The 20,226-nt window shown below is 46.0% G+C and overlaps 1 protein-coding gene across 1 annotated transcript in view; it reads right to left on the reverse strand.

Moving 5' to 3' along the window:
• Nucleotides 1-20,226, reverse strand: part of wdr11 (WD repeat domain 11) — a 70,308-nt gene that overhangs the window by 17,732 nt on the left and 32,350 nt on the right. The window contains exons 12-16 of the mRNA XM_085368869.1: nucleotides 14,283-14,389; nucleotides 6,252-6,327; nucleotides 3,680-3,788; nucleotides 2,379-2,500; nucleotides 1,715-1,862 (exon numbers count right to left, since the gene is read on the reverse strand). Of these exons, the coding sequence (XP_085224995.1) occupies nucleotides 1,715-1,862; nucleotides 2,379-2,500; nucleotides 3,680-3,788; nucleotides 6,252-6,327; nucleotides 14,283-14,389 (562 nt within the window). The remainder of the gene's footprint in view (nucleotides 1-1,714; nucleotides 1,863-2,378; nucleotides 2,501-3,679; nucleotides 3,789-6,251; nucleotides 6,328-14,282; nucleotides 14,390-20,226) is intronic.

The raw sequence follows: 20,226 nt of genomic DNA on the forward strand, positions 1-20,226 counted from the left end.
ATGCATCCTGGATTCACCCGGGTGAAAAGAAATCCTGTCTTCAGTAATAGCTCGTTTCTTTTTACAAGGGAGGACACTTTGCTGTCAGAGCAGATTAATAGCTAGGTTAACATGTACTTGCTTTACATATAAATACACACACGCTTTCTTTTTCCTGTAGCCTGACTCATTGCTCCCTATCAGTGAGGTGAACATTTGCTAAACGCTATCTGGGACAAACTGATGACACCGTCAAATTCGCAGACATTCAGCTGGCCGTTTGGTTCCCAGGGGAAAAAAAAAAGAGAGAGAGAGAACTGGCAAAAAACATAGCGCTGTACAATTTATCTTTGAAACCTTTACTTTGATTACATTTAGTTTATGACTGAAAGAGACATTAGGTTGGCAACATTTTGTTGGGGAGCCAAAATCTATATCATCCCCTGCACAAGTTCTCACAAATAACCTGAAGGACACAGGATTTTAAAGAGGGAGTGGTGGCATTTACTTTATCGAGGGGAAAATTGGGCAGACACTGCCTAACAACCGGAAAGCAGAGCTTCTTTTGAGTAAAGTGACAAGACAGTGCAGATATAAAGTAAAACACATAACACCAAGGAGATATTTAGCCTCTAAACATAAGAGAGCCCAAAGTAGATGAAGAACATAAAAAGAAAAAAGAGCACTTATTAGCCTTTGGCTAACAAAATGACTGGAAGTGATGGATATGGTACACAGCAGAGGTGGGGGAAATCCAGGCCTCAGGGGCCATTGTCCTGCAGGTTTTAGATGTGTCCTTAATCCAAGACAGCTGATTTAAATGGCTAAATTACATCATCAACGTGTCTTGAAGTTCTCCAGAGGCCTGGTAATGAACTAATCATTTGATTCAGGTGTGCTGACCTGGGTGATCTCTAAAACCTGCAGGACACTGGCCCTTGAGGCCTGGAGTTCCCCCACTGATTGTATACAGTAAAAAAAACAACGTGTGTTAGGAAACAGAGAGTAAATAGATAAACAGATGGTGGAAGGTGGGTGATCAGTAGTTACACTGTCAAAAACTTCCTGAAATGAGCCCTTTCAGGGGGAAACTACTGTGAAATGATCAGCAATCAAAGGATGGCCAACAACATGGGTGTGTGGACACAGCCACAGCAGGTTGTTGGAGCAATATTCAGAATCAGAATACTTTATTAATCCCGAAGGAAATTAGGGATTCACTGATTTCATTGGCACACAAGAGGAAGTGAGTGCACAGTAAGCTCCTCGTAGGCTATGCTAACCTCTGATGGTATTGCAAACCTGGCCCCAAATTTGCCCAGACGGTTAGGTGACAGAATATTTTATTCTGCATATACACTATTTAAAGAAAAGAATGCACAATGGAATGTCACTTCTTTACTGTCACCAGCATCTTGAAAATGCAAATGTTTCAACTAAATTTTTAACATTTTTCCTCACAACTTATTACAGCAACAGAAACACAGAGAGAGAAAGCACACAGTCAGAAGGAAAAGGAATGACAAGAGAGACTGATGTAAAGGAAAAACCTGATTATGATCTGTGTGTACAAAAAGGATTAACATGATATTAACAAAATGAAAAGAGGTCGATATAAAGCGGGGACAAATAGCTTTGTGCAAGGATCGGTGTGGACGACCTTGAAGCAGTACAAGAGCTTATAAGGTAAAGAGACGAGGAAGAAGGAAAAAAAAAAGACAGTCTCGGGACTCACATCAGGTGGAATTCTTGCACCATCTTTGACTGTGTTGCCCTCTACAGTGATGTGGTACACTTGCCCATCTGTGTCAGTGAATACAAAATGCTCTCTGGCTGAGATAGCCTGGCTTGTCTCCGACTTGCTCTCAGCATCCTGCAGGAGACTGTAGGGAGAAGAAGACAAAAAAATGATACTGACTATTCTCCCACCTAAGCGCTCGTCTTTGTTCACACTTTCTCGTGTGAAATCTTTTGGTTGGACATCTTGTTATTCGGCTCCGCACTTTGACAGGGCTTTACGATTATGAGGAGCCTAGTGATTCCCCAGCAGGGGTGGTTGTACCGCAGGAGGCACCTCTGCAGTTGCCAGAGGGGGTGAAGAAAGACTGTCAAGAAGCTGAACTAATATGAAAAACTAGACACATATATGCACATATATATATCAGCTGTTACACATGAGTGCTACATGACATGTGGTTGAATTATTTATTCTTTATTACAATGTTTTCTCAATGAAACATAGTAAGGACTAAGGAATTTGTTCTGGACTGTCTGTTCTCTTAAGTTCTAACATTGGGACCATAAAAAGTAAATACGATCTCAGCCAGATGGATTTAATGCTGGATTTCATAAATGTCAGTCAAAAGGCTTCCAAGATTCTGGAGCTCCACAGCACTCACCTGATTACTGAGGATTCAACGCTACTCTGCTCGGCATCTGACACAGTCTGCCGAGCCATGGCCTCCCTCGCAGCCATCTGCTTCTTCTTTAGACTCTTCAGGTTGTGGGATGGGGACCATTCCTGTTGACATAACCGGGGGATTGCGGTTTTTGTAACAAAGCCATCCGTACAACACATTTGCGAACACAATAGCAAACAACTGCAGCATGACCCGCAGACAAAGACAGACTGAGAGAAGGGAGATCTGCACACTCACATAAATGAAACTAAGGGAGGCAGGAGATTTGTTTTCCTCAGCCCTCTTGTCTACATTCTGGTGCACTGTGGCTACAAGTCTGGGTGAGTCGAGGTTGTAATCAATATGGAAATGAGACAGCAAAACGGTGCTAGGGGAGGCCTGCATGTATTATTAAGGTTACTGCCGTTTTTATTCACACTGTGGACGATTTTTACGGCCTCACTGTAAAGTTTGTCCAGCATAACTCTTGTTTTATGAGCATTTCTCTGGCCTAATGAAGCCACTGCTGTTTGCTGAGCTTGGGGAAATTTTCCAGACTAATCCTTCAAATGACCCATGCAAACACAAGGCGAGGATGGGCCAAAAAGTATGAGACTATTAACGCAGGAAAGAGTCAACAATGGGTGTTTGCAACACTTTGTAACACAAGTTAAAATATAAAGTGTGGAGTTAAATGAACATTTAAAAGCAGAAATGATACATTCCAGCATGATGATGATCTGTTCTCTTAGTATTGTGGTCGACTGGTCGTCGTCTTTCGGATGCTCACCTCAGCAGATCATCAGCCTCACCCTATGCCCAGCATCCTCCTCTGTATGTCCTTCTTGACTACATCCATGAATGTTTTTTATCATCATCCTCTTTCTCTCCTCCCCGGCAGCTCCATGTTCAACAACTTTCATTCAATACATCCACTCTCTCTTCTCTATACATGTCCAAACCCTCTCAGGCTTCCCTCTTCTGACTTTGTCTCCCAACTGTTCAAACTGATGTGTCCCTCAGGTATACTCATTTCTAACCCTGTCAGTCCTGGTCACTCCCGATGAAAATCTTTGCATCTTTAAATCTGCCACTACCACCTCCTGTCTTTTTGTCAGTGCCACTGTCTCCAATTCATATATCATAGCAGGTCTCACTACCATCTTGTAAAGCTTTTCTTTCACTCTTGCTGCTATCCTTCTGTCAAAAATCATTCCTGACACTCGTCTCCATCCTGCCTGGACTCTGTTCTTTACTTGGTACAAAATCTAATTTTTATTAGTGTGTAAATGTGTTTGTACCAGTGCAGTAACAGTGGGGAAGTTCTTAGCCATCTCCCGGAGAAGAGTCCCAGTCCGGATGTCCCACAGCTCCAAGGGTTTGTCTCTGAACACGACCACCAGGTACTGCCTGAGGAGGAAAAACACAAAACATACATTCTGAACAACCAATATAAGGCTTGTTGTGGTGTAGCATAAAGTAAGAAGTTAGCAATGTGTGGCTAAAGTAATGATGAAGACACGAGTTGTTTTCTTTATTATGCAGTCTAAGACTTTTTGTGTTTATATGGTACAACAACTCCTCCTTTCTATTCAACTCTCCATATTATCTTCTAGCTTAGTTACACCACTGTTTACAGTGTACAACAGATTAGACATTCTGACGTGTAACCTGATGTTTATCAGACTAAATCCACAAAATAATCACTGTCCAAACCTGTGACCGAGCTAACAAGCTGTTGTTCTACTGTGCAATTACACAGAAGCCAATATTTAACCTTCAGCTGCTGTACAGGAACTTGAGCTTATGAAAAAACATTGTCTTCTTTCACTGTAAATACAAACAGTAAGTAATAATTATTATAAGATTGTGCTTTGTGGCCTCCTGTAAGATGTGATGAGTCTCCCAGTAATTGTACTTTTTTCTCCTCCCTATTATAATCACCTCAGTAACACACAGCCTAGCTGCCTTTTAAAGTGAGGCTGTGCAGATTTGGAGTAAAAGAAGCAACTTTGGAAATAAAATAAAATACATTTTTAAACTAATTTTGCAGAAAATCCCTCAAAAATCAAAACGTGGTATGAGCAGTCACAGATGATCTTTTAGAGTGAACTCAGTTTCAGAGGCCAGAAAAGCAAGACACAGATTGTGAGTGCAACTGAAAGAGGATAGTCAACATTTTCAGAATCTTTTCCAATGAATGATTGATTATTGAAGAAAAATAACTAAAATATTTGGTGCGACTCTAAGAACGTTCTTCAGCCTAACATCTTCAACAACACTAATCGGCCTGCAGTTTGTTGCTAACCACTTCGCTATGGCGTTTGTTGTCGCTTGTCCTGCTTTTGTTTATCTATCCTTCTCCCACAAGTCTGCCGAATCCTCCCGCCACTGTTTGTTTGGGTGGGTGGGTGATTTGGGCATCAATAGCATGTAATGTATTTAAATGATACTTCAGACTTGAAGTACTCCGGTGATAAGTAAACTCAACTTTGCAGTGCTTTACAAATAACTTTAGTTCTATCAACACTGCCGTCTGCAACAGGTTTAATATGTCCATGCAAAAGATCTCCACCTTTTCTGTCCCTGCACCTTTTTTCCTGTTTCGGTTCATGTGAGCGCTGCAGCATAGGTAGGCCCACCATTAAGTTTCTTTAATTTCTCTCTCTCTTTGCAATTGCATGTCATCAGCCAACAGTAAGCATAAGCCTTATAAAATGGTGGCAGTAGGTGAAGCAAAGTCTTGCAAAATTAAACATAGACTAGCTACTCAGGTTGACTGTGTTTGGCTTGTGTCAGCGCTTCGAGTTTGAGTGTTTCTATATTCATTAAAAAGGCGATGTCTAATCACTCTGGGTTCATTCTCAGGCCTATATGTCCACAAACTTTAGCACACAGGGTTTGATTCTGTTCATCTGGATGTAGCATTTTCAGTTGCAGAAACGTTTTGTCACTCATCCAAGTGGATGTGGACCCTAATTTGCTAGGGTTCATAAACCAGGACTAGGGCTGATTAAAAGGAGAGCAATAAGATCATGCACTGGTCAGTTCAGACTGAGACAAATGTGGGTTTACTGCTTGTTACTCAAGCTTTGAAAGCAGTTCGTGGAGAGGATACAGTTTACTTAGTAGAACGCCATTAGGAGTACATTACTTGTCTCCTCTTGTGTTACAGCTTGTGATATCATATATAACATTCTTATGGGCATGGCTTCTGTACTGACCCTTACATTTACTGCCTCCACTTTAGCCTGTTCCTTTCATGAGAGGATGAGAAACTTGTTGCCACTGGCAATAAAGTAAAATGCGCTGTCAGTAGTCGCCCAGTGTGGGCTGAATAATTAGATGTCACCTTCCATTACAATACATTACCTACCTTATGCCATTCGTAACGTATACACGAAGCTTGACAAAAGATGTTGGCCTTGAAAAAAAAGATGAAATGACTGTCTCCCAGAGAGCAGCAGAGTATGCAATAAACAGCTGCTGTATGAAAACCTTGTTTATAGTTTCATTTTTTTAAAAATGTGTGATGACTGTAAATGAATGCTCTATTTTTTTCCACTGAATAACACAGCCCCTTCAAAAGATAAGGCAATGAAAGAGAGAAAATGAAGTTTCCAAAATGCTGCACAACATGAATAAATGAAGGTCGGGGAATAATTACGAATGAAACAGCAAATTAAAGACAACTCTCAGCTTTAAAGCCCTTTTCACAGATTTCTATTACAATTGGATCCGAGTATGGCAAAGCCACAAGACCACTCACACCTTTGTGTGAAATGTACACAGATCTCAGGTAGAAACATCAGCAAGTGTGTGCCTCTTATTTGTATTTACTTTTGTTGGTGTTTTGGAGAGTTGGTGACTTACTTGAGATGAGACACTTTAATCATCTCAATGGGTGGCTCATCATTTCCGCGCTCGCCTCTGAATGCAAAGCATCTGCCTGGAAAGCACAACAAACACACACCGAGAGGGAGAAAGTGAGAGGCTGAAGGAGAGGAGGTGATAATCGAAGACAGAAGATGGTATCTTTCCTTATACCTATGAAAAAGCTGATCCATCTCATTTTCTTTTTAGTGCCAGTGCATCCTGGTTTTATCTCTTTTGTCAGAGCCAGGAGAGAAAGCTGTACACAACTTATTCTAACCATCTGCTCTAATCCGTGCTTAACACTCGCAACTTTCCGGTCACGAAATTCGACATTATGCAGAGCATCAAAGTGGCCCTGTGAGCAAAACAAGAATGCCCTTCAGGTGCACTGCATCACATTTGCCAACGGAAGTGCTTATCAGATTTCGCGAAGGGCACTAAGGAAAGGTGGCCTGATTGAAATGTGCAAGTGATAGAGGTGCCTGTTGCAAGTTTAACCTACAGTTGTGTTGATGACGGCAGGTGAGAGCTGTGGTTCACTAGAGGCTTATGAAGCACTGCTCACCATTTATGCCTTTATTTCCTTACTTATATAAAGTAGGAAGAATCGCATAGGTCAAATGTGCATTTACAAAAACACACATCGCAACTACGACCCAGGGTGGAGCAAACACAGTAACAGAGACACCAGAAAGGGAAATTACATTCGACTTCTCATTACCATAAAAACTGTCAGAACCTGAAGCGCTCCATGAATGGATTCTTTTTGGAAAGACAAGTCAAAGGGTTGATGCCTGAAATGATCATGGATGTGTAAGTAACAAGTAATCATCAACATTTATGCAATAAATTTTTACATTGTACACGAGGCGTTTCAAACTGGGTGCACAGCTTATCTTTACTGCACCTTAGAAAAATCCTTTCACAGGAAAAACAGCATATCCATTTAGGACAGCTGCTATCACTGCTGCAGAAGCCAAGTACCACCACAGCTGACAACGTGAAGACAGTTTCCCATCCATGAGTCTTCAACTTTATCAGGAAATGCTGTAAACGGCATGAGTTGCCCTTTAAGTGGATTAATGGGTGAAGTGAAAACATTTAAGAGCAGAACACACTTTTGTGCATGTTCACTTTCCCTGATTAACTGAGATGAACACACATAAGCTCGAGTAACAGAAACAAATCTGTGCGAATCTGACTTATAAAATCTAGACCATAATGTTCAGGAGTAAACGTAAAAGCTTCACTGTGTAATTGTTCTTTTAAACATTAAAAAAATGTCAAATTTTCTAAATCTTCTTTAAATGCAATTTAAATACTGTATGGATATTGTTTAGACTTGAAACCCGTGAATACTAAATTCACAGAAGCATAATGCATTCAGTTAACAAAACAAATAGTCCTGTTTTTCTGAATCAACGACATCATTATCTCAGAAACTCAAAGAAAACTTTCTACTGAAAAAAAAAAAATATTGCCCTGTTTTTCAGAACTTAAACTCCCAAAACAGGCTCCTAACTCGAAAGCTTGATTTCACGAGTAATAATGGTCCGACTGCTTGGTTTAATACAGGGAGATACTGTCGATTTGAATGCATTTCAGATCCTGGAGAAACGCTGCAAAATCCAGCACATATTACTCGAGTCATGAAATCAATCTCTCAAGTCAGCAGAAGCTCTTTTGAGATTTTAAAATATTTTTTTAAATTAGAAAACAGGGCAGATTTGTATTAATTTTTTTTTTGTTAAAAATGTTCTCTGAAAAACACATGTGCATTGAGCTTTTGTAGAAGTTTAGGTTGTAATCGGTAAATAAGATGAGCTGAGTTAGAGAACGGTATGTTTTTATAATTTCATTGGTCTTAGGGAGCCGTTTTCCTCATGAACCTAGCGCCATGCTAGGCTAAACAGATGAAATTAGCATTGATCTTTTCCATCTAATTCTTGGTAAGACAGCCAAACAGAACATATTTTCCATAATATGACGGACTAAACTGCACAACAGAGATGTAAACCTGGACAGCGAAGGCTAAAGATCCTGTCTGCACCTCCAGCATGTACAGGTGGATGACAAATTAAAGGAAAAACCCTTGTTTCAAACTCTGTCACGAGTGATGTGGTTTCTTCAAGCATGTCATTGTGAACCATATGCTACAGCCTTTGAGGTCAATATAAATGTGGTCTTTGTGAATTGTTACACTGACACGTTACACAACGGTGTCCACATACACATTGATTTTTTTTCTTTTCTCTGCGTCTCTTTAAACCTCTTAAATCCAGAGACGTAGAATAAATGCTAAGACACATTGATGCTATTCTGGCAGCACAAGGTGACCCAGCACCTTTCCTTTAATTTGTCACCTGTCTTTAAATTTGTATTAAAGAACAACTGAATGAAAAAGTGTGTTGAATGGCGTGTGGTATTGTAACCAAACGTAATGTCACAGACTATTAACTTTGACGATGCTGGTGCTTAAGACAGTTAATAAAGTGTCTGTGGCGTGGGTGTGGTCCTTGGCCAGCTGCAGAGGAGGAGTGACGCAGTGAGCTCCCGGGGCGGCGCAGGGGCGGGGTGAACAGGTGTGCTGGGATCTGACAGTGATTGTGTCTCTTTATATGTTGGCAGTGACAGCAGAGAAAGAGAGCGCGGGAGCATATGTGTCCACGTACAACCCCGAGTTTAATAAAAAGTTCTGCATTGTCAAAGTCGCTCCGGCTGGTATTTCTTGGGTCCACCGTTACACTGGTGCCGAAACCCTGGCGTGATGTCCGGTCCCCTGCCGGCTCCCCCTGCTCCCCCGGCGGCGCCGCCGCCCGCCCCGCCGCCCGCCCAGCCGCTGCAGATCTTGGGCCAGATGATGGTGGACATGGCGGCGATGGCGGCTCGTCAGGCGGCCACGCAGGACCAACAGTTGGCGTTGCTTCGCCTGCAATCGGAGCAGCAGACCGCGGCTCTGGGGCAGCTGCTGGGGAATGCGGCCGCGCCGGCTCCCGCCCTCCGCTGTCGGTGACGTTGCACCGGATGCGGGATGGGGAGGACCCGCTGGTTTTCATCGAGGCTTTCCAGGCCACGGCGGTGGCCTGTCGGTGGCCGGAGGAGGAGTGGGCCGCCCGGCTGCTGCCGCTTCTGTCGGGTGAGGCCCAGACGGCGGCGCTGAGCCTGCCCCCCGGCTCGCGGGGGGTGTTCGAGGACGTGTGCCGGGCGGTGCTGGATCGTTTGGGGCTCTCCCCAGAGGATTACCGCCGTCAGTTCCGGGCCAGCAGGATGTCGGGGGGGGGAGCGGCCGTTTGCCTGGGCTCGGCAGCTGGAGGATGCGGCAGCGAGGTGGCTGCGACCGGGCCCCTCGGCTGGGGAGACGTGGATGCTGAACATGGTCGTCCTCGAGCAGTTCGTGGGAGGCCTGCCCGAGGCGACGGCTCGTTGGGTTCGCTGCCACCGCCCGGCGGATTTGACGGCGGCGGTGACGCTGGCAGAGGACCATCTGGCGGCCGACCCGGTACCGGGCCGTGAGGAGCCGCGGCGGGGCGCCCGTGTTCCGCCGCCCAGGCCACCGGCGGCGGCGTCGCAGGGGAGAGGCGGCGGCCCTGCGGGAACGGAGCAGGCAGCAGGGTGGAGCCCCAGGAACCCGTTCCGGCCGCTGCTTCCCGCCGGAACCCCGGCGGCCGCCGAGGTTGCCCCGGAGCCACGGGGAGCCGCACAGACGCCGGGGCCGGACTGTTGGAAGTGTGGGCGGCCGGGGCACCTGCGCCGAGACTGTCCGCTCATGGAGGTGGGGCAGGTGTTCCGCGTTGCCGGCGCTCCAGCGCCCGCCCCCGGTCCAGGAGTGACGTACCGCGTGCCGGTAAGGTGTCAAGGGGGTATTCGCCATGCTTTGGTGGACACGGGCTGCACGCAGACTCTGGTCCACCAAAGTTTGGTTCGCCCCGGGGCATTGTTGGAGGCTGACTGGGTGGAGGTTAAATGTGTGCACGGGGATATTCACAAGTACCCAGTAGTGTCACTGTTGCTGAAATTCGGGGGCAAAACGCATAGAGTGAAGGCGGCGGTTAGCCCGCGCCTGTCGCATCCCCTTATTTTGGGTACGAATTGGCCGGGGTTCCACAGCTTACTGGGGCAGTACGCGGGGATGCGATCGCGGTCTGTAAATTCGTGTGACGTTTGCGCGGCGCTCGGCGGTGACGCGGGGTCGACCGACGCTGACTCTGGGGGGGGAGGAGGAGGCGGGGACTTCCACGGAAGCCCCGCCGCCTCCCGCTGTGTACCCCACGGAAGATTTTCCACTAGAGCAGTCTCGGGACGACACCCTACGCTCAGCCTATGACCAAGTGATGGATATTGATGGTCGCTCGGTGCGCCCCGACGCTGCGCGAACGTACCCTCATTTCCAATTGCGGAACGATCGGCTTTATAGAGTGAGCCGTGACACTCACACTAATGAAATCCGCACACAGTTATTGGTGCCGCAAAGCCGCCGGGAAATGATTTTCCAGGCGGCTCATTCGAACCCCATGGCAGGGCACTTGGGTGGCGAGAAAACTCTGGAGCGCATAATGGCCCGATTCTATTGGCCGGGCATTTGGGCCGACGTGCGCCGCTGGTGTGCGTCGTGCCCCGAATGCCAGCTGGTTAACCAGCTGGCCGTGCCAAAGGCGCCGTTGCGCCCATTACCGCTGATGGAGATCCCGTTTGAGCGTATTGGCATGGATCTCATCGGGCCATTGCACCGGAGTGCACGCGGCTATCGCTTTGTGCTGGTCCTGGTGGACTACGCAACGCGGTACCCGGAAGCAGTGCCGCTACGCACCATTTCAGCGAAGAGCGTGGCGCAGGCACTGTTTCAGGTCATCTCCCGAGTCGGTATTCCGAAAGAAATACTGACTGACCAGGGCACGTCGTTCATGTCGCGCACATTGCGGGAACTGTACGAATTACTGGGTATTAAATCTATTCGGACCAGCGTCTACCACCCTCAGACTGATGGGTTGGTGGAGAGGCTGAATAAGACTTTAAAATCCATGATTCGTAAGTTCATTCGCGAGGATGAACGCAATTGGGATCGCTGGTTAGACCCTCTGTTGTTTGCAGTGCGGGAGGTGCCCCAGGCCTCCACGGGATTTTCTCCCTTTGAGCTGTTATACGGCAGGAAGCCGCGGGGGGTGCTCGACCTGATTAAGGAAAACTGGGAGGAAGGTCCGAGCCCTGCGAAAAGTGAAATTCAGTACGTGCTGGACCTGCGAGCAAAGCTGCACACACTGGGGAGGCTCTCACGGGAGAATTTGCTCCAGGCCCAGCAGCGGCAGCGACGCCTGTATGACAGAGGGGCTAGACTCAGGCAATTTTCACCGGGAGATAAGGTGCTTGTGTTACTTCCTTCTTCCAGCTCTAAATTACTCGCCAAGTGGCAAGGACCCTTCGTGGTCACACAGCGAGTGGGGGACGTTGATTATGAAGTGGTACGGTCGGACAGGGGCGGGGCCACGCAGATTTACCACCTCAACCTCCTCAAAGCCTGGAGGGAGGCGGAGACCGCTTCTCTAGTGAGCTTGGTAAGAGGGAGAGATGAGTTGGGGCCGGAGGCGCCAAAGTCTAGCATCCCCGCCTCCCTCCATTGCAGTGACCATCTCACACAGGCCCAGAGGGCGGATGTTGCTGCATTGCAACAGCGCTTTGCCGACGTGTTCTCCCCCTTGCCCGGCCGTACTTCTCTCATAGAGCACCATTTTGAGACGCGGCCTGGCGTGACGGTGCGTTCACGGCCCTACAGGCTGCCGGAACATAGAAGGCAAATTGTTTTCCGGGAATTGAAGGAAATGCTGAGGCTGGGAGTAATAGAAGAATCACACAGTGCTTGGTGTAGCCCCATCGTCCTTGTAGTAAAGAAGGATGGGTCTATACGGTTCTGTGTCGATTATCGCAGAGTGAATGAGGTGTCACGTTTTGATGCTTATCCCATGCCCCGGGTCGACGAGCTCCTGGACCGGTTGGGCACCGCTCGCTTTTTTACGACTCTGGATTTAACCAAGGGCTACTGGCAGATTCCCTTGTCTACAGAGTCCCGGGAAAAGACGGCCTTCTCCACTCCGTATGGGTTGTACCAATTCGTGACGCTTCCGTTCGGCTTGTTCGGCGCCCCTGCCACTTTTCAGCGCCTCATGGACCGGGTGCTGCGGCCCCACGCTGCCTATGCTGCCGCCTACCTAGACGACGTCATCATTTACAGTGACACGTGGGCGGGGCATGTGCGGTGTGTGGCCGCGGTGCTGGAGTCCCTGAGGCAGGCGGGGCTCACGGCCAACCCGAAGAAGTGTGCGGTTGGACGGAGGGAGGTACAGTATTTGGGGTACCACTTGGGGAGCGGGCAGGTGCGACCTCAAGTGGAGAAGACGGCGGCGATTGCATCCTGCCCGCGTCCCAAGACGAAAAAAGAGGTGAGACGGTTTCTGGGGCTGGCCGGCTATTACCGGCGGTTCGTCCCAGGGTTCGCGGACCTGACCAGCCCCCTGACTGATCTCACCCGCAAGGGTGCCCCAGATCTGGTCCAGTGGACGGAGCGGTGCCAGGCGGCGTTTGTGCAGGTGAAACGGGCTCTCTGTGGAGAGCCGCTGCTGTTCACACCTAACTTCTCCCTCCCTTTTTGTCTGCAGACTGACGCCTCGAGCAGAGGGCTGGGGGCCGTTTTGTCCCAGCAGGTGGGGGGAGTTGACCGGCCGGTCGCGTACATCAGCCGGAAGCTCACGGACCGCGAGTCACGGTACAGCACCGTGGAGAAGGAGTGCCTGGCGATCCGGTGGGCGGTCGACTCCCTTCGCTACTACCTCCTGGGCCGCCCGTTCACCCTCTGCTCGGACCACGCCCCGCTGCAGTGGCTCCACCGCATGAAGGATGCCAACGCCCGGATCACTCGGTGGTATCTGGCCATGCAGCCCTTTAAGTTCAAGGTGATCCATAGGCCGGGCGCGCAGATGGTCGTGGCCGATTTCCTCTCTCGCTCGCGGGGGGGGGGGGGAGTAGGTTCGGCCGGATGGGCCCCGGCCTCAGTCGGGCGGTGGGGATGTGTGGCGTGGGTGTGGTCCTTGGCCAGCTGCAGAGGAGGAGTGACGCAGTGAGCTCCCGGGGCGGCGCAGGGGCGGGGTGAACAGGTGTGCTGGGATCTGACAGTGATTGTGTCTCTTTATATGTTGGCAGTGACAGACGGAGACGGAGGTGACAGCAGAGAAAGAGAGCGCGGGAGCATATGTGTCCACGTACAACCCCGAGTTTAATAAAAAGTTCTGCATTGTCAAAGTCGCTCCGGCTGGTATTTCTTGGGTCCACCGTTACAGTGTCGTGCTTGCTTTGCCATTGTCCTAATGAACACAGGGCAAAGGCTCAGTAAATGAACCACCATAGTGACCATAATTCTTTTTATTGCAGCCATAAAAAAAAACCTGGAGGAATTGGAAATATTTGACCAAAGCAGAAACGACTTATGGAAAAGAGGAAAGTTCTCATCAGTTCTTTGCATCTAAAAATTGTGTCTGATTTTCTAATATTTTAAAAAGAAGTAACAACAACACATATTTTTTAAAGTTCCACTGAAGCCATTAAACATACTTTTCCTCATCACCCGAGGTTACAGAGAAATCCTGCTTTCTTTCAGCTCAGAAAATCTAGCATTTCCCATTTCCACTCCTGTGGGAGGCAGAAACACAATAATTCTATAGATATGTAAGAAATCATGATGGATCTCACTTTCAGAGCTAAACTTCCTTAGGTGGTGCCCTAACACTGTTTAGTTTGGACCTTAATTTGGATAGTGTGCAAGTATTCCCTGGAGGGAAAATGGAAGTGTCTCTTTGAGAACCACACAGACAAAGAGAGACAGATAAAAGAGAAAGTCAGAGCGACAGAGACTGAAGTCTCTTTTTTTTGTGTTGGTAAGGGTGCAGAAAGCCAAAAGAAAACTCTAAAGAACAAAGGATAATACAAAAGTTGTGGTTGGTACCCTCAGGTATAGATGATAATATGTGCGTGTGTGTCTCTCACCAGTAGGCAGGTCGACATGCTGCAGTTCATTTCGCACCAGCCCCATGTTGTTGGGTGCAGAAGTGGCAAAAGACAGGAAACTGGTAAGACTCACCCATTCTATCCCCCTGTGAAATAAATCAATGCACACACAAGATTTTTAGTTAAACTAAAAAAAAAAAAATAGTGCCATCTAACAGATGCAGCCTAGCTGTAAAACATTCCCATTAATACATCCAAGCGTGGTGTGAGGTAGATGGGTTTCGTTAAAGCCCAAAACAGATCGGGAAGGAGCAAAATGAAGCTAGAGAGTGTGAGATTAGGATATTTTTCGAAGAAGCTGGCCCAGTGGAGGGAGCACAAACTCCACAGTAATGAGATGGTAAATAGCCACATGATTAATTAGTCGATTTCCCCACTAAATGTAAATGAGATGCTGAGAAACTGGGCTTCTTTCGGCATGGCTGTGCAGGGCAACGGCTGCTGGACTCATCTACATAAAGCATCTCTCCTCTCCCAAACTCATAAAACACACAGCTTTAAACCTAAGATTGTACATCACAGCACTGCACTGTGTTCCACCTGTGTCTGTATATGAAGAGAGAAGAAAATATCTATTTATATGATAAAAAAAAATGCACAGGGGGAAACATCTATGAGATCTGTTTAATACGAGCAAACGTATTTAAGCAGCGGACAGGTCAACGGAATACATATTGTATGCTGAGAGCGCAGAGCAGTGTTTAAGGAGACAAATTACAAGCGGATGAAGACATGAATCCTGAGTGTCACTGCTGAAGAGCAAACTCTCAGTCACCAGTAACCAGGCAGAAAAAGCCACTGCCTCATTTCTCCCTTTAATCCTTACATACACAGAAGGCGTTTCAAGTAACTTCTGCTCGTGTTGCGCAGCTCATTAAACTTTGCTGAAGTTTTGTATTTGTGGATACCAACTTCTCTCATTAAAGAAACCCTGGCTCTGCTTGAACGGATGGTGTTTGCTCCCAATCAATCTCTTAACAGTATTAATTGATTCAATCTTGTGCTTAATTAATCCTGGTCAAATAGCATTCTCTAATGAGCAGCAAAACTAACTAATGAAGCACAGTTGGCTCTGTGCTGATGTCTGGCGGTTGCATTGTGGGGCAGCTTTCTACACAAAGACTGTAAATAAAGATAGGGCCTTTATTCCAGTGTGGCTGTTACCTGCGGAGCAGGGCCCTGTTTCAGGAAGCCGGTTTAGAAAACTCAGAGTGAAAAACGATACGCAGGGTTGAGTAACCCCGAACTGTCCAACTCGGAATATTCGGTTTCAGAAAGGCTGATAACAAGTAGTTCAGTCAACGCGGAGTTGCTTTAACCCCAAGTGAAGCGCGCGGACGAGGATACATAAAGCCCTGATCAGTGGAGCACAGATTAAGTGAGTCACCATGGAGACGGAGGGAAAGAAGGCGCGGTCAATGTATTTCACAGCGCTTGAGGCCGAAATTCTGATGGCAGCATATGCCGATAACATGCAAATTCCGCGGAAAAAAGTAACACAGCGACAGCTGCAAAAGAAAGTGAGCATGCATGGCAAAACATAGCCGACAGAGTCAATGCGTGAGTGTTAATTTAAACATTGATCTAGGGATTTCCACCCATTTAACACGTTATTTTATCATATGTTATTTTATTTGTTATTTTATACATTTTATTTTGTGACGTGATGTGAGCGCAGGTGCAACCCAACAGGCCCCAAACGTTCCTGGCAGCAAGTAAAAATGAAATATAAAAATATAGTCCAAACAGGTAAGGTGTAATTGTATTATGAGCCATAGTGCTTGGTCTGTTTGTCCGATGTAAATCAATTGCAGTTAGAGGCTACATTAATTTTCTGTCTGTAAGCACTTATTGAAATTATCTGAGCACATTACAAGTACATATTTGCTTACTCTGTATGCTCAAATGTGGCCCGTTATAGCCAACAGAAAAAAAGCGGAGGCCCGAAAAACAGGTGGGGGTCCTCCACCACCACCACCACTCACAGAGGCTGAGCAGTTGGCCCTCAGCCAAAACAGTGGGCGCCCTGTGGCCGAAGGCATCTCTGCGGGGACATCCTCTGAGGCAATAACCCCGCAAGACACAAGTGCCTACATAGGGGGTAAATTCAAAATAATACATGATGTGCATACATCCTTTCTTCACAGTCACCTTTGCAGTGCTACTCATTCATTTGATAAACTCTTTACCATAATGGATTATTTTGTAGTGAAGTTATTTTCCTACTGATTTTGCCTTCCCTCAGTCTTGGTTGTCTTTGAGAGCATAATGACAATGAAGTGTAAGGTGATTGGTATGTTTGTTAATTGCCATTTGGTCCCTTGTAAGTTATAAGTGACCTGTATAAACCTCATATTCTATCAGTTGATGGTGATGGTGTACTGCATCTGGTGCAGCCTCCTGTTGAGCCAGACCAACATGCAGTTGTGAGTAATACTCCACAGATTATATGAGTTTACAGTAGAACAGCAATGTTGTTTATTTCTTTACTACAGGAAAATAATGAAGAAACATTGACAGCTGTTACAGAGGAGGAAGCAACAGAGACACTTTATGAGGTTTACATCTTTTAATACTTTGTGTACAGGAAATACAGGTGACCAATAAAGCCAGTTGAACAAAAAATCTGTTTATTCTTCTTTCAACATGTTGAGGTGATGGGTCAAAAGAAATGATTGTGACATATGGTGTCTCTGACTGCTCTTCCATCTTGTATGTCCGTGGGAGGGTCAGGATGTTCATGGTTTGGATCACTGCTGATGTTTGGTTCAGAAGGACAGTGTTCTCCTCTAATTGTGGCAATGTTGTGAAGAATCACACATGCCACAATAATGTCACATGCCCTTTCTGGGGTGACCCTGAGTCTTTGCAGGCACTGGAACCGGGCCTTAAGCATTCCGATAGTCATTTCAACTCTGGCTCTTGTCCTGCAATTAGCCAGATTATATCGCTGCTGTGGGCCCGGTTCAGGGTCAGAGTAAGGGGTAAGCAAATAGGGTAAACATGGATACCCCCTATCACCAAGCAAGTAGCCAGTGAACTCTCCTAAGACAGAAGGATACACTTCAGTTCAAATGTCCCTGAAGCAATTGGTCTTTATATATTTTAAAGTATTTTCAACTCACCATGTCCAAATTTTGTGCTCAGTGTACATTCACGGAATATTTGTGAGTCATGGACAGAGCCTGGCCACTTGGCTTCCACATTTGTGATAATGTTGGCAGCATCACATATGATCTTCACAGTGCAGAGAACACAAATTAGCATCCATTACTATAATGAAATAATTTGTTAGTTTGAAATGCTACAGGGAACTATGTACCTGTACATTAATGCTGTGGAAAGACTTCCTGTTCACATAGTCTCCTTCATTTACTGAAGGAGCAATGATTGGAATGTGAGTACCATCTATACAGCCAATCACGCCTGGGAACCCTGAAAATAAATGTAAAATTTAAGTAGTAGTTCAAGTATCACCACATCATAAATTAAGTTTTGGTCATCCTGATACCTGCAATTTTGTGGCATCCCTCTTTGATGAATCTTGTGGGTCTATGACCGGGGAACACCACAAACGTGTACAGGAGACGTTTCAGTGCAACTGTAACATTCCTGACTGCCCGACAGACGGTAGCCTTGGAAACGTGCTCAGCGTCACCAATATTATACAGAAAGCTCCCGTTTGCAAAAAACCGAAGTGCAATACAAATAATATGTACAGAACTGAGAGCATGTCCGCGATGTGTCACATGCGTAATATATGGCCTGAGGATGTTATCCAAATAAATTATAGATTGTGCTGAGAAACGGTAACGTTCGCACAGACAATCATCAGGAAATGATAAAATGTCCAAACGCGCTCTGATCACTCTCTCCCGGCGGAGAGCTCTGCGGAGAATTTGGGCTTCACGATCTACTGGCTCTTCAAGGAAGGGACACGCCATGTCTGACACTTCCTACTGTCAGGTTTCCGACAAAGGGGCGGAGACAGTCAGGGTTAGTTGTAGTAAACCTGCTAGGGGGCAGGTTAGCTTCACGGCGTGTGTCGTCATAGTGACTCACTCAGGCTTCAGCTGAACTCGCTTTGTGAAACCGAAAACCCAGAGTTTTCGTTAACTCAGGGTATACTTACTCAGTTTTTCCACTAAACCGGCTTCCTGAAACAGGGCCCAGGTTAGGAATGGGACCAGGAGCGTGCTCGTCATCTTGTCAATATGCATAAATTTATGCATCGTGAATTCGTCCTTCACTGTGTGACTAACAATGAGTTCTGTTTTATATTCTGAGGCAACCAGGCGGAAAACATTCAGCACAAATCACCTGAACTGTGACTCGTACGATCGTGTGCTGGCACGCAGTACACTGAAAAGTTTTTTGGCCGCGCCAGCACATTCACTCGCCGCTTGCCCAGCTCAGATTTCAGGTTCAGTGGCACACTGGAGATCCAAAGTGCATCACAGAGGTAAAAGTGTCAGAATGGGACTTACACCGAGTGATGTAAACATTAAAAAAACAGCCACTGTGTTGAAAACACAGGCACAGAGGACTGGCAAAATTTAAATCTGGTATGGTTTTTGATTTTTATAGACCAATTCAAGGACAGTTTTGATCACATCTTGTACATTTGAAGATACAGCATGTATCGCTATCCAGATCTGAAGAAGTGCATTAGGACAAATGAGTTAAAAGAATAGGAAAACTGCACTGAAACACAGTCAGATTTTAGTCAAGAACATCACCCCAATCTGTCTCCTAATTAGAATAAACAGCCTGAACACTTACTTGATATGAATTCGACATGACTGAATGGTGCCCTTATAAATATGTAAAATGATATGTGATGTGGATTCAGCCCAGCAAGCGTTCTGCCTAATGTGTAACCAGTCTTACAGTTTTATATCTCTTTCTGAGAAGGCACAGAGACATACACGAATGCAGACAACGCACTGCTTTCTCCCTCCCTGGATTTCTCTGTTACACCAACAACAACAACAAAACAGAAGGACGAGGTCTTTTCAGCAGCTCCCTTATTTCCCAAGAGGTCGCAAGAGTGGATGGATCCACACGTTTGATCTGGCACAGATTTTACACCGGATGACCTTCCTGACGCAACGCTCCCATTTATCCAAGCTTGGGACAGGTATTAGAAGTCCACTAGCTTGTGACCCTCCTCCTGAGGCTGGGTTTGTCAATTGAACTGAGAATCTTTCCCATGTAAGACAAATGCATTAACCGCTACGCCACTGACAACAAGGAAAATGCAACAGAAAAAACAAAACAAAAAACGTTTTACTGTTTTATTCTAGCTTTTTATTGTGTTTGTAGTGTTTGAGTTCCAATTAGCAGAAATGTCAACAGCTTCTTACTGCATCTGTTTTTAATGATCACTTTCCTGGTTAAAATGCATAGTTAATAACAGAGGGAAGAAGCTTCCTAATTTAGATTACTGCTCTTTCCTGAACTGCCCCTTTGATCTGTGATTGACAGCCTAATTAATTAACTGCTTAAACTTCAGGGATTGGTGTGTGTTCAGAGCTAAGGGTGCCACAACATGTCTGAATACTGGTGTTGAGTTTCTCCCTCAAATAAGTAAATTACTGTAAATGGCAGTGGGAAACCAATAAATCACTTTTTTTTTTTCAAGATTTGGTTATTGTACTTAGTTAAACCACCTCACTCTAATAAATACTTGAAAAAAAACATATAAACCAAATAGGGAATGATTTCTCGTAAAAAAAAAAAAAAAGGGTTGACATTAATTGTGTGACAGTGAATTGCCTGAATCCACCTCAAGCTGACTGGCTCCTGGGATTTGTCTAACATGTCATTTAGCTGATGTTTCAGCTAAAGACTGCCATGACTTCATATACTTGCTCATTACTGAGACTGAACTGTTGAAGTGTAAAAAAATAAGAATAAAAAT

Source organism: Diplotaxodon limnothrissa, linkage group LG13, assembly GCF_057381915.1.
Source record: "Diplotaxodon limnothrissa isolate DT_005_m linkage group LG13, D_limnothrissa_male_GT1.1, whole genome shotgun sequence".
NCBI lineage: Eukaryota > Metazoa > Chordata > Actinopteri > Cichliformes > Cichlidae > Diplotaxodon > Diplotaxodon limnothrissa.